The sequence below is a fragment of the Bufo gargarizans genome, chromosome 8 (assembly GCF_014858855.1).
Source record: "Bufo gargarizans isolate SCDJY-AF-19 chromosome 8, ASM1485885v1, whole genome shotgun sequence".
NCBI lineage: Eukaryota > Metazoa > Chordata > Amphibia > Anura > Bufonidae > Bufo > Bufo gargarizans.
In genome coordinates this window covers 199,254,527-199,268,003 of record NC_058087.1, presented here as the reverse complement: position 1 = coordinate 199,268,003, position 13,477 = coordinate 199,254,527, and the positions used below count along the sequence as shown (strand labels likewise).

Here is a 13,477-nt window from a genome sequence, read left to right as displayed (position 1 = left end):
CTGCTGCCCCCCCTCCACACTCTGTTATGTGGTCACTATTGTCCCTGTTACTGCCACTGCTGCTGCCCCCCCTCCACACTCTGTTATGTGGTCACTATTGTCCCTGTTACTGCCACTGCTGCTGCCCCCCTCCACACTCTGTCATGGGGCCACTATTGTCCCTGTTACTGCCACTGCTGCTGCCCCCCCTCTACACTCTGTTATGTGGTCACTATTGTCCCTGTTACTGCCACTGCTGCTGCCCCCTCCACACTCTGTTATGTGGTCACTATTGTCCCTGTTACTGCCACTGCTGCTGCCCCCCCTCCACACTCTGTTATGTGGTCACTATTGTCCCTGTTACTGCCACTGCTGCTGCCCCCCCTCTACACTCTGTTATGTGGTCACTATTGTCCCTGTTACTGCCACTGCTGCTGCCCCCCTCCACACTCTGTCATGGGGCCACTATTGTCCCTGTTACTGCCACTGCTGCTGCCCCCTCCTCACTCTGTTATGTGGTCACTATTGTCCCTGTTACTGCCACTGCTGCTGCCCCCCCTCCACACTCTGTTATGTGGTCACTATTGTCCCTGTTACTGCCACTGCTGCTGCCCCCCTCCACACTCTGTCATGGGCCACTATTGTCCCTGTTACTGCCACTGCTGCTGCCCCCCCTCTACACTCTGTTATGTGGTCACTATTGTCCCTGTTACTGCCACTGCTGCTGCCCCCTCCACACTCTGTTATGTGGCCACTATTGTCCCTGTTACTGCCACTGCTGCCCCCCCTCCACACTCTGTTATGTGGCCACTATTGTCCGTGTTACTGCCACTGCTGCTGCCCCCCCCTCCACACTCTGTTATGTGGTCACTATTGTCCCTGTTACTGCCACTGCTGCTGCCCCCCTCCACACTCTGTTATGTGGTCACTATTGTCCCTGTTACTGCCACTGCTGCTGCCCCCCTCCACACTCTGTTATGTGGTCACTATTGTCCCTGTTACTGCCACTGCTGCCCCCCCTCCACACTCTGTTATGTGGTCACTATTGTCCCTGTTACTGCCACTGCTGCTGCCCCCTCCACACTCTGTTATGTGGTCACTATTGTCCCTGTTACTGCCACTGCTGCTGCCCCCTCCACACTCTGTTATGTGGTCACTATTGTCCCTGTTACTGCCACTGCTGCTGCCCCCCTCCACACTCTGTTATGTGGTCACTATTGTCCCTGTTACTGCCACTGCTGCTGCCCCCTCCTCACTCTGTTATGTGGTCACTATTGTCCCTGTTACTGCCACTGCTGCTGCCCCCCCTCCACACTCTGTTATGTGGTCACTATTGTCCCTGTTACTGCCACTGCTGCTGCCCCCTCCACACTCTGTTATGTGGTCACTATTGTCCCTGTTACTGCCACTGCTGCTGCCCCCCTCCACACTCTGTTATGTGGTCACTATTGTCCCTGTTACTGCCACTGCTGCTGCCCCCCTCCACACTCTGTTATGTGGTCACTATTGTCCCTGTTACTGCCACTGCTGCTGCCCCCCTCCACACTCTGTTATGTGGTCACTATTGTCCCTGTTACTGCCACTGCTGCCCCCCCTCCACACTCTGTTATGTGGTCACTATTGTCCCTGTTACTGCCACTGCTGCTGCCCCCCTCCACACTCTGTTATGTGGTCACTATTGTCCCTGTTACTGCCACTGCTGCCCCCCCTCCACACTCTGTTATGTGGTCACTATTGTCCCTGTTACTGCCACTGCTGCTGCCCCCTCCACACTCTGTTATGTGGTCACTATTGTCCCTGTTACTGCCACTGCTGCTGCCCCCTCCACACTCTGTTATGTGGTCACTATTGTCCCTGTTACTGCCACTGCTGCTGCCCCCCTCCACACTCTGTTATGTGGTCACTATTGTCCCTGTTACTGCCACTGCTGCTGCCCCCCCTCTACACTCTGTTATGTGGCCACTATTGCTCCTGTTTGGCCGAGTTCACCTTACTGTTTTTTTTTTTCATTCTTCTTATCTGTCAGAAGGACAAAAAAATCAGTAGGTCTCTTTCAGACGGTCAGTGTTTTCCATCAGTATTTGATCAGTATTTGTAAGCCAAAAGCAGGAGTGGGTCCAAAACACAGAAGAGATACAACTATTTCTATTACATTTAGGCCTCATGCATACGGCCCGCAAACAGTGAGTCGGCAATCCACAACCGCACGGCCATGTGCACTCTGCATCACGGATGCGGACCCATTCACTTGAATGGGTCCGCAATTCCGGAGATGCAGAACGGAGTCACGGAACACCGGAAGCACTACGGAGTGCTTCCGTGGTGTTTCTTTCCGTGGTTCCACACCGCAAAAAAATATGACATGTCAAGTTGAATGGGTCCAGCCCGCTGCACTGATGTTGCCCGTGCATTGGGGACCGCAATTGCGGTCCCCAATGCACGAAACGGCCGCACAATGGCCGTGTGCATGAGGCCTTAATCTCTGTTTTGCACCCACTCCTGGTTTTGGCTTACAATTACTGATCACAGAAGGAGGCTTCATGTTTGCTCAAAATACAGGCTTTGATTTTTTTTGTTTTCTGTTCTTCTGACATATCAGAACGGAAAAATAAACGGTGATGTGAATACAGCCTTAGGCCTTAATGCACACGAATGTATTTTCTTTCCGTGTCCGTTCAGTTTTTTTGCGGACCGTATACGGAACCATTCATTTCAATGGGTCCGCAAAAAAGTTTCTCCGTCTGCTTTCCGTTTCTGTATGTCCGTATTTCTGTTCTGCAAAAAAATAGAACCTGTCCTATCATTGTCCGCATAACGGACAAGGACAGGACTGTTCTATTAGAAGCCAGCTGTTCCGTTCCATAAAATATGGAATGCACACAGACGTCATCCGTATTTTTTTGTGGATCCGTTTTGTGTTTGCACTGCCACAATATGCATTAAAAGAACATTTTTTTTATCCACTACTTTATTGGTGCTGCCTCTAATTATTTATTTTGTTCCACTAAGGAGCCATTGCACTTGAGGGGTGCGCATGTTTTTTTTTGCTTTACTGAAGGCTGCTGTATGCTTTTCATCAGAAGGGGTTAGCTATGAATTTGCCCTGCACAGTGATGTAATACTGACGGCACAGTATCTACAGAAGGGATTAGCTATGGATCTGCCTGCACAGTGATGTAGATGGCGGTACATTACACTGTAATACTGACGGCACAGTATCTACAGAAGGGATTAGCTATGGATCTGCCTGCACGGTGATGTAGATGGCGGTACATTACACTGTAATACTGACGGCACAGTACCTACAGAAGGGATTAGCTATGAATGTGAGTGCACTAGAACGTAATTCTCACAGCGATACACTCTCCCTGCACTGTCCCTTAAATTCCAAGCCTTCAAGCTGAGGTTGGGCCACCAAGTGGGATGACTATGATTAGTCAGAGTGGCCTGGGTGGAACAGATTTATCGTGATTTGTGACAAAATAATGAATTCTGAACGAATCCAATTTCATGTCAAACTTCGGCAAATCGGGCGAATCAAATTTTTCAAAACTTTGCTCATCTAATCTTTCGATCTATCTTAGGGTTGCCACCTTCCCCAGCAAAAAATACTGGCCAAGTTAAGTCACACCCAAAAGGGTTGTGGGCGTGGCTTAACACAGGGTGTTATTTGACACCAGTATTAATAGATTCCCGATTAGTGCCTCCCAGTAATATCAATCCCTCCATTAGTGCCCCACAATATTAATAATGCTCCCATTAGTGCCCCCCAGTAATATCAATGCCTATCTATCTATCTATCTACAATAACAAAAGAGGAGGCAGCACTCCAAGTACGGTGAATGGGCGAGGACCAGTTTATTCCCAAGGTAACGTTTCAGCCCAGCACAATGAGGCCTTTGTCAAGCAAAGTAGTAGTGGCAAGTGCAGATATACACTCACCTAAAGAATTATTAGGAACACCTGCTCTATTTCTCATTAATGCGATTATCTAGACAACCAATCACATGGCAGTTGCTTCGATGCATGTAGGGTTGTGGTCCTGGTCAAGACAATCTCCTGAACTCCAAACTGAATGTCAGAATGGGAAAGAAAGGTGATTTAAGCAGTTTTGAGCGTGGCATGGCTGTTGGTGCCAGACGGGCCGGTCTGAGTATTTCACAATCTGCTCAGTTACTGGGATTTTCACGCACAACCATTTCTAGGGTTTAGAAAGAATGATGTGAAAAGGGAAAAACCTCCAGTATGCGGCCGTCCTGTGGGCGAAAATGCCTTGTGGATGCTGGAGGTCAGAGGAGAATGGGCCGACTGATTCAAGCTGATAGAAGAGCAACGTGGCCTGAAATAACCACTCGTTACAACCGAGGTCTGCAGCAAAGCATTTGTGAAGCCACAACACGCACAACCTTGAGGCAGATGGTCTACAACAGCACAAGACCCCACCGGGTACCACTCATCTCCACTACAAATAGGAAAAAGAGGCTACAATTTGCACGAGTTTACCAAAATTGGACTGTTGAAGACTGGAAAAATGGTTTCTTGAACATGACAATGAGGTCACTGTACTAAAATGGCCCCACAGTCACCAGATCTCAACCCAATAGAGCATCTTTGGGATGTGGTGGAACGGGAGCTTCGTGCCCTGGATGTGCATCCCTCAAATCTCCATCAACTGCAAGATGCCATCCTATCAGTATGGGCCAACATTTCTAAAGATGCTACCAGCACCTTGTGGCATCAATGCCACGTAGAATTAAGGCAGTTCTGAAGGCAAAAGGGGGTCCAACACCGTATTAGTATGGTGCTCCTAATAATTCTTTAGGTGAGTGTAAATACCCTGTACATGATTGGTGACATTGTTCTCATGATTACTCACAATAATTGTTCCCATATTCAGTGATTGTATTAATAAATAGAAAAATGTGATTCATGTGTAAAATCCATAAATCTGAGAAGTGACTCCAAGTGCAAGAACATGATTGAATTTTTTTTCCCCACATTTCATCAAATATAAAGAAACATAATCCAATACTGCAATGACTGGGGCACAGTGAGTCACAGTATCCATCATTATGGTTAGCACAGTCACAGCTGAGTAAATTTAAATATAAAAGTAAACTAATCCAGTTCACCTTTTTCATTTTATCTATTCTTTATATTTATTTACTTCAAGGACCTTTACCGAACCCATGAATCGGTATCTGACTGGGGTGGTTAGTGGTGGGCTATGTGGTGAGACCCCCCACAGATTGCCTCCTTTTGAGCGGGGTTGGATCTGTCATATTTATGATAGATGCTTCCTATGCTCCCACCCTTCCTTTGGTACCTTAGAGGGTTAAGTTTAGGCCTTGTTTACCTCAGTAATGCCGGAGAACCTTGGTCCTTCCCATCTTTAAGAGTCTAAATTGATGGGTTTTTTAGATTTTAGTTTCTTTCCTTACTTTATGGTGTTTCCAATATCCAAGATGGAAGTGGTGGTGTCATGTAATGTACTGTTTTATTTGCCCCTTCCCAATATGGCTGCTCCATGTTCCCTATGCACAGTGCGCATGCGCAATGGGGAACACGACCTTGCGCTTCCTCCCGGTCACGGCTATTGGTTCCACTGCCACCGCTTATGGCGCGTCTTCTCATCTTTATGCCCTAGGCGGGTCCCCCCCTCCCTAATCATCCAGATACAGCCCTATTCACACTTGGTTTGAGCATGTGTTGCAGATTATTATTATAACGATGATTATTAATATGAATTATGTTTTTACACCATTATGGGGGTCACATTTCTATATTTATAATTATGTTTGTAACGATCAGAATAATCACGAGACACCAGTGTCACCTTTTGCTCTATGATTGCCCTTTATTACACTTTTTTATGAATTTTCTCTATATTGCCACTAATGGATTGCTGATGTGATGCACCCGCACTTGGTGTATATATATATATACTGTATATGCTTCGCTCACTATCACCTGTTGCTTGAGAAATGCTGCAGTATAGAGCCGAAAGGTCGCGTCCCGCATGGCTGATAAACTACGGTGCTATGAATGACTTTTTCCATGTGTGAGTGCGGCCTGATTTTTATTTTTGTATCTCTGGGGTATTGTTATATCCCTTTGGGCTTGCACCTCACAACTGCTATTTTTGCCTTGTGCTGCCATTGTTTGCATTATCTATCTATTATCTATCTCATATCTTCCTATCTATGTATCTATCTCATATCTATCTATCTATCTATCTATCTATCTATCTATCTATCTATCTCATATCTATCTATCTATCTATCTATCTATCTATCTATCTATCTATCTCATATCTATCTATCTATCTATCTATCTCATATCTATCTATCTATCTATCTATCTCATATCTATCCATCTATCTATCTACTCTATCTATCTATCTATCTATCTATCTCTATCTATCTATCTATCTTTCTATCTATCTATCTGAGGAATCCCGATTTTGCTCCCACCTTTCCTGGAGACGTTGTTTTCCATGTAAGATTTCATCTTCTCTATGGAGCTCATGGATGAAGAAGAGTAGAATATGACTATGGGGGATTTCTCCACATCCGGCCTCCAGTCTTCATCGTTGGTGATGGTTGAAGGGTTGATCAGCTGACAATCGTTGATGAATCTTTTTGTCCAACTCTGCAGAATCTTCACCCCATTATCCTCTTCTGATGAGAAGATCACAGCCCTAAAAGATGAGCACAATCACACCCATCATGGGGGTTATACAAGAGGAGCACATGCATCATGGGGGTTATACAAGAGGAGCACACCCATCATGGGGGTTATACAAGAGGAGCACACCCATCATGGGGGTTATAGAAGAGGAGCACACCCATCATGGGGGTTATACAAGAGGAGCACACCCATCATGGGGGTTATACAAGAGGAGCACACCCATCATGGGGGTTATACAAGAGAAGCACACCCATCATGGGGGTTATAAAAGAGGAGTAAACCCATCATGGGGGTTATAAGAGAGGAGCACACCCATCATGGGGGTTATACGAGAGGAGCACACCCATCATGGGGGTTATACAAGAGGAGCACACCCATCATGGGGGTTATACAAGAGGAGCACACCCATCATGGGGGTTATACAAGAGGAGCACACCCATCATGGGGGTTATAGAAGAGGAGCACACCCATCATGGGGGTTATACAAGAGGAGCACACCCATCATGGGGGTTATACAAGAGGAGCACACCCATCATGGGGGTTATACAAGAGAAGCACACCCATCATGGGGGTTATAAAAGAGGAGTAAACCCATCATGGGGGTTATAAGAGAGGAGCACACCCATCATGGGGGTTATACGAGAGGAGCACACCCATCATGGGGGTTATACAAGAGGAGCACACCCATCATGGGGGTTATAAGAGAGAAGTAAACCCATCATGGGGTTTATAAGAGAGGAGCACACCCATCATGGGGGTTATAAGAGAGGAGTAAACCCATCATGGGGTTTATAAGAGAGGAGCACACCCATCATGGGGTTTATAAGAGTGGAGAACACCCATCATGGGAGTTATAAGAGAGGAGCACACCCATCATGGGGTTTATAAGAGTGGAGAACACCCATCATGGGGTTTATAAGAGTGGAGCACACCCATCATGGGGTTTATAAGAGAGGAGCACACCCATCATGGGAGTTATAAGAGAGGAGCACACCCATCATGGGGGTTATAAGAGAGGAGCACACCCATCATGGGGGTTATAAGAGAGGAGCACACCCATCATGGGAGTTATAAGAGAGGAGCACACCCATCACAGGGTGGATAAATCCAGTGGTCAATGAGTGATCGTCAGACTTTGTCGTGGGATGTTTCATCTATGTTTTAGAAGTTTGCAGTTTATCGAATATTTGCTGGTCCAATACTCGGGTGGTCTGCAGGGTCATGTCTGCTCTCAGTAACTTCAAATCTTTGATGATCTCATTTTAACTCATTGGCATCATTAAGAACATGTCCTACCAGAGGTGGCGGCTCCTCTATGAATAGACACCATGACACTAGTGTGATTGGAGCAGATGTCCTAACTTGCTGGGGAGTTCTCATGGAGAACATGTTATAGGGTTGTCCTGCTCCTGATATTCCTGACAAACCTTGTAAGGGGCCCCAATCAGATGAAATGCTGCCCATGTCATTACCAGGGGCGTCGCTATGGGGGTAGCAGGGGAAGCGACTTCTTTGGTGCCCGACCTCAGAAGGGGCCAACCCAGGATGAGGAATAAAAGATTTTATTGTCAGGGCCCCTGCAACAGTATTGTATAGTAACGTTCAATGGCATTGTATACAGTAACAGTATATTCAGTGAAATGACACACTGCATATACAGACGGAGAGGCCATTACCGTCTCCTGAGAACCCAGCCCTGAGATAAGACGTAGCAAAAACTGGCTCTTAACTTCCTGCATTGCCCTCCCAGTCAGTAGATATGGCCCTGATCTGTACCTTGTGTGGACATTGTACCTTGTAAATTTCATACTTTTCCCTGTTTTTCACGCTCTTATTTCCTTATTGGCACCATGCCGGGGCAAGGGCAGCGAGGTTTCATCTGTGTATATGATGGGAGCCCACTCCCTAAATAAGAAATTCTCAATGCTATCACCATGAAGGAACCTCGGAGAACCGTTTAAATGTCTTGAAAACCTCTTCTGCCATTCCTGCCTCAAAGAATCTTAGTGTCTTAGAATCTACATTCTTAGGAAGTGTTCTAGAAACCTTCTCTGGAGCTCGATTCTGATGGAGATGTGCGGACTGCTAAAAATCAGAAAAAGCGGTACCTGCTGCTATGTTCTTGGGTTCCATGAAACCTTTGTTGGGAAGTACTGCCTTATGTCTATTTGGCAGGAGTGGGGTCACCTGTACATTTTTATTTTTTTTTTCTCCTTTTTGGAGATTTTGCTCGCTCAGGTAAGACAATTGTGATCTAATGGAGCCTGAAGTATCAGCTGTCAACATGACTCTGGGCCTAAGTTGCAGATAAGTACTTGGTTGGTGCTCCCTGCAGTCTATAATAAAGATCAGTAGCATTTTACAGAAAGCTGGGATCTCGGGATGCCAAGTGCATGACCAGTCCACAGCATATTGTTCTATGACCAATCAATAGGATAAGACATAAAACATGGATTGCGGGGGTCCAACCACTGAGGCATCTACTGGGTCACACCACTGAGGCGTCTACTGGGTCCCACCACTAAGGCATCTACTGGGTCCCACCACTGAGGCATCTACTGGGTCACACCACTGAGGCGTCTACTGAGTCCCACCACTAAGGCATCTACTGGGTCCCACCACTGAGGCATCTACTGGGTCACACCACTGAGGCGTCTACTGGGTCCCACCACTAAGGCATCTACTGGGTCCCACCACTGAGGCATCTACTGGGTCCCACCACTGAGGCGTCTACTGGGTCCCACCACTGAGGCATCTACTGGGTCCCACCACCAGGGCTGGCTTCAGGTTCATGTGGGCCCTTCAGCAATAAAGTCTCAGTGGGCCCTCTTGTGGCATTTTGCATGGCGCTTATAGCAATGAAACTGCATGTATTATAGATGAAATACCTTATACATAGCGTGCTCCAGAGCGGATATATGTGAATCAGTCCTTATGTGGATATGCCAAGATATGTGCCCAGGGCCCCCTTCACACTGGTTATGCCCATACAGTATGTGCTCCCTTTACGGGAAGTGAAAAAACCAAACAATAAGTCCTCCTGGCCTCAGTCCCCTGGCACCTCCCATGATCTGCGCTCCCCATCAGCAGGATACTGTGACACATGGCGCTGCTGTGCAGGAGGAGCAGAGGCCGATTCCCAGCCTGTCCCCCCCCCCCCCCTACACAGATCAGCAGGACCATGTGTGAGAAGCGCTGGCGGCTCAATGGTGGAGCGGGGAGCAAATAGTTCCTGCTTCAGTGTCGTGCCTACAGTGTTTGACACCCGGGGGAGGGTCCTTTCTCTGCCCCCCCCCATAGTTCAAAAAAAATTGTGCCCCCTCACAGTAGTTATGCTGCCCACATTGTGCCCTCTTACAGTAGTTCTGCCCTCTCTGTGCCCCCTTTAGAGTTTTAATGCCCTATCCTTCATAGTAATAAATTCCTCTGTGCTACCTCCATAGAAATAATGCCCTCTGTGCCCCCTCCATAGTAATAAAGACCTCTGTGCCCCCTCCATAGTAATAGTCATCTGTGTCCCCTCCATAGTAATAAAGTCCTCTGTGACCCCTTCATAGTAATAAAGCCCTCTGTGCCCCCTTCATAGTAATAAAGACCTCTGTGCCCCTCCATAGTAATAAAGACCTCTGTGCCCCCTCTATAGTAATAAATACCTCTGTGCCCCCTCCATAGTAATAAAGACCTCTGTGCCCCCTCCATAGTAATAAAGTCCTCTGTGCCCCTCCATAGTAATAAAGACCTCTGTGCCCCTCCATAGTAATAAAGTCCTCTGTGCCCCCTCCATAGTAATAAAGACCTCTGTGCCCACCTCCATAGTAATAAAGACCTCTGTGCCACCTCCATAGTAATAAAGCCCTCTGTTTCCCCTTCATAGTAATAAAGTCCTCTGTGCCCCTTCCATAGTAATAAAGTCCTCCGTGCCCCTCCATAGTAATAAAGTCCTCTGTGCCCCCTCTATAGTAATAAATACCTCTGTGCCCCCTCCATAGTAATAAAGACCTCTGTGCCCCCTCCATAGTAATAAAGACCTCTGTGCCCCCTCCATGGTAATAAAGCCCTCTGTTTCCCCTTCATAGTAATAAAGTCCTCTGTGCCCCCTCCATAGTAATAAAGTCCTCCGTGCCCCTCCATAGTAATAAAGACCTCTGTGCCCCCTCTATAGTAATAAATACCTCTGTGCCCCCTCTATAGTAATAAATACCTCTGTGCCCCCTCCATAGTAATAAAGACCTCTGTGCCCCCTCCATAGTAATAAAGACCTCTCTGCCCCCTCCATGGTAATAAAGCCCTCTGTTTCCCCTTCATAGTAATAAAGTCCTCCGTGCCCCTCCATAGTAATAAAGACCTCTGTGCCCACTCCATAGTAATAAAGACCTCTGTGCCCCCTCCATAGTAATAAAGATATCTGTGCCCCCTCCATAGTAATAAAGACCTCTGTGCCCCCTCCATAGTAATAAAGACCTCTGTGCCCCCTCCATAGTAATAAAGTCCTCTGTGCCTCTCTATAGTAATAAAGTCCTCTGTGCCCCCTCCACAGTAATAAAGACCTCTGTGCCCCCTCTATAGTAATAAATACCTCTGTGCCCCCTCTATAGTTATAAAGTCCTCTGTGCCCCCTCCATAGTAATAAAGTCCTCCGTGCCCCTCCATAGTAATAAAGTCCTCTGTGCCCTCTCCTTAGTAATAAAGTCCTCTGTGACCCCTCCATAGTAATAAAGTCCTCTGTGCCCCCTCTATAAAAATAAATACCTCTGTGCCCCCTCCATAGTAATAAAGTCCTCTGTGCCCCCTCCATAGTAATAAAGTCCTCTGTGCCCCTCCATAGTAATAAAACCCTCTGTGCCCCCTCCATAGTAATAAGGACCTCTGTGCCCCCTCCATAGTAATAAAGTCCTCCGTGCCCCCTCCACAGTAATAAAGACCTCTGTGCCCCCTCCACAGTAATAAAGTCCTCTGTGCCCCTCCATAGTAATAAAACCCTCTGTGCCCCCTCCATAGTAATAAAGACCTCTGTGCCCCCTCCATAGTAATAAAGTCCTCTGTGCCCCTCCATAGTAATAAAGACCTCTGTGCCCCTCTATAGTAATACAGGGAGTGCAGAATTATTAGGCAAGTTGTATTTTTGAGGATTAATTTTATTATTGAACAACAACCATGTTCTCAATGAACCCAAAAACTCATTAATATCAAAGCTGAATATTTTTGGAAGTAGTTTTTAGTTTGTTTTTAGTTTTAGCTATTTTAGGGGGATATCTGTGTGTGCAGGTGACTATTACTGTGCATAATTATTAGGCAACTTAACAAAAAACAAATATATACCCATTTCAATTATTTATTTTTACCAGTGAAACCAATATAACATCTCAACATTCACAAATATACATTTCTGACATTCAAAAACAAAACAAAAACAAATCAGTGACCAATATAGCCACCTTTCTTTGCAAGGACACTCAGAAGCCGCCATCCATGGATTCTGTCAGTGTTTTGATCTGTTCACCACCAACATTGCGTGCAGCAGCAACCACAGCCTCCCAGACACTGTTCAGAGAGGTGGACTGTTTTCCCTCCTTGTAAATCTCACATTTGACGATGGACCACAGGTTCTCAATGGGGTTCAGATCAGGTGAACAAGGAGGCCATGTCATTAGATTTTCTTCTTTTATACCCTATCTTGCCAGCCACGCTGTGGAGTACTTGGACGCGTGTGATGGAGCATTGTCCTGCATGAAAATCATGTTTTTCTTGAAGGATGCAGACTTCTTCCTGTACCACTGCTTGAAGAAGGTGTCTTCCAGAAACTGGCAGTAGGACTGGGAGTTGAGCTTGACTCCATCCTCAACCCGAAAAGGCCCCACAAGCTCATCTTTGATGATACCAGCCCAAACCAGTACTCCACCTCCACCTTGCTGGCGTCTGAGTCGGACTGGAGCTCTCTGCCCTTTACCAATCCAGCCACGGGCCCATCCATCTGGCCCATCAAGACTCACTCTCATTTCATCAGTCCATAAAACCTTAGAAAAATCAGTCTTGAGATATTTCTTGGCCCAGTCTTGACGTTTCAGCTTGTGTGTCTTGTTCAGTGGTGGTCGTCTTTCAGGCTTTCTTGCCTTGGCCATGTCTCTGAGTATTGCACACCTTGTGCTTTTGGGCACTCCAGTGATGTTGCAGCTCTGAAATATGGCCAAACTGGTGGCAAGTGGCATCTTGGCAGCTGCACGCTTGACTTTTCTCAGTTCATGGGCAGTTATTTTGCGCCTTGGTTTTTCCACACGCTTCTTGCGACCCTGTTGACTATTTTGAATGAAACGCTTGATTGTTCGATGATCACGCTTCAGAAGCTTTGCAATTTTAAGAGTGCTGCATCCCTCTGCACGATATCTCACTATTTGTGACTTTTCTGAGCCTGTCAAGTCCTTCTTTTGACCCATTTTGCCAAAGGAAAGGAAGTTGACTAATAATTATGCACACCTGATATAGGGTGTTGATGTCATTAGACCACACCCCTTCTCATTACAGAGATGCACATCACCTAATATGCTTAATTGGTAGTAGGCTTTCGAGCCTATACAGCTTGGAGTAAGACAACATGCAGAAAGAGGATGATGTGGTCAAAATACTCATTTGCCTAATAATTCTGCACTCCCTGTAAAGCCCTCTGTGCCCCCTCCATAGTAATAAAGACCTCTGTGCCCCCTCCATAGTAATAAAGTCCTCTGTGCCCCCTCTGTAAAAAAAACACAGTAACTACTCGCCTTGTCCCGTTCCTAAAGCTCCGTCACGGCCATGGTCATGGTCGTGACTCCTG

At 46.6% G+C, this 13,477-nt stretch overlaps 1 protein-coding gene across 1 annotated transcript in view; it reads right to left on the bottom strand.

Moving 5' to 3' along the window:
* Window positions 1-13,477, bottom strand: part of LOC122945564 — a 140,519-nt gene that overhangs the window by 75,611 nt on the left and 51,431 nt on the right. The window contains exon 2 of the mRNA XM_044304629.1: window positions 6,453-6,679. Within this exon, the coding sequence (XP_044160564.1) occupies window positions 6,453-6,679 (227 nt within the window). The remainder of the gene's footprint in view (window positions 1-6,452; window positions 6,680-13,477) is intronic.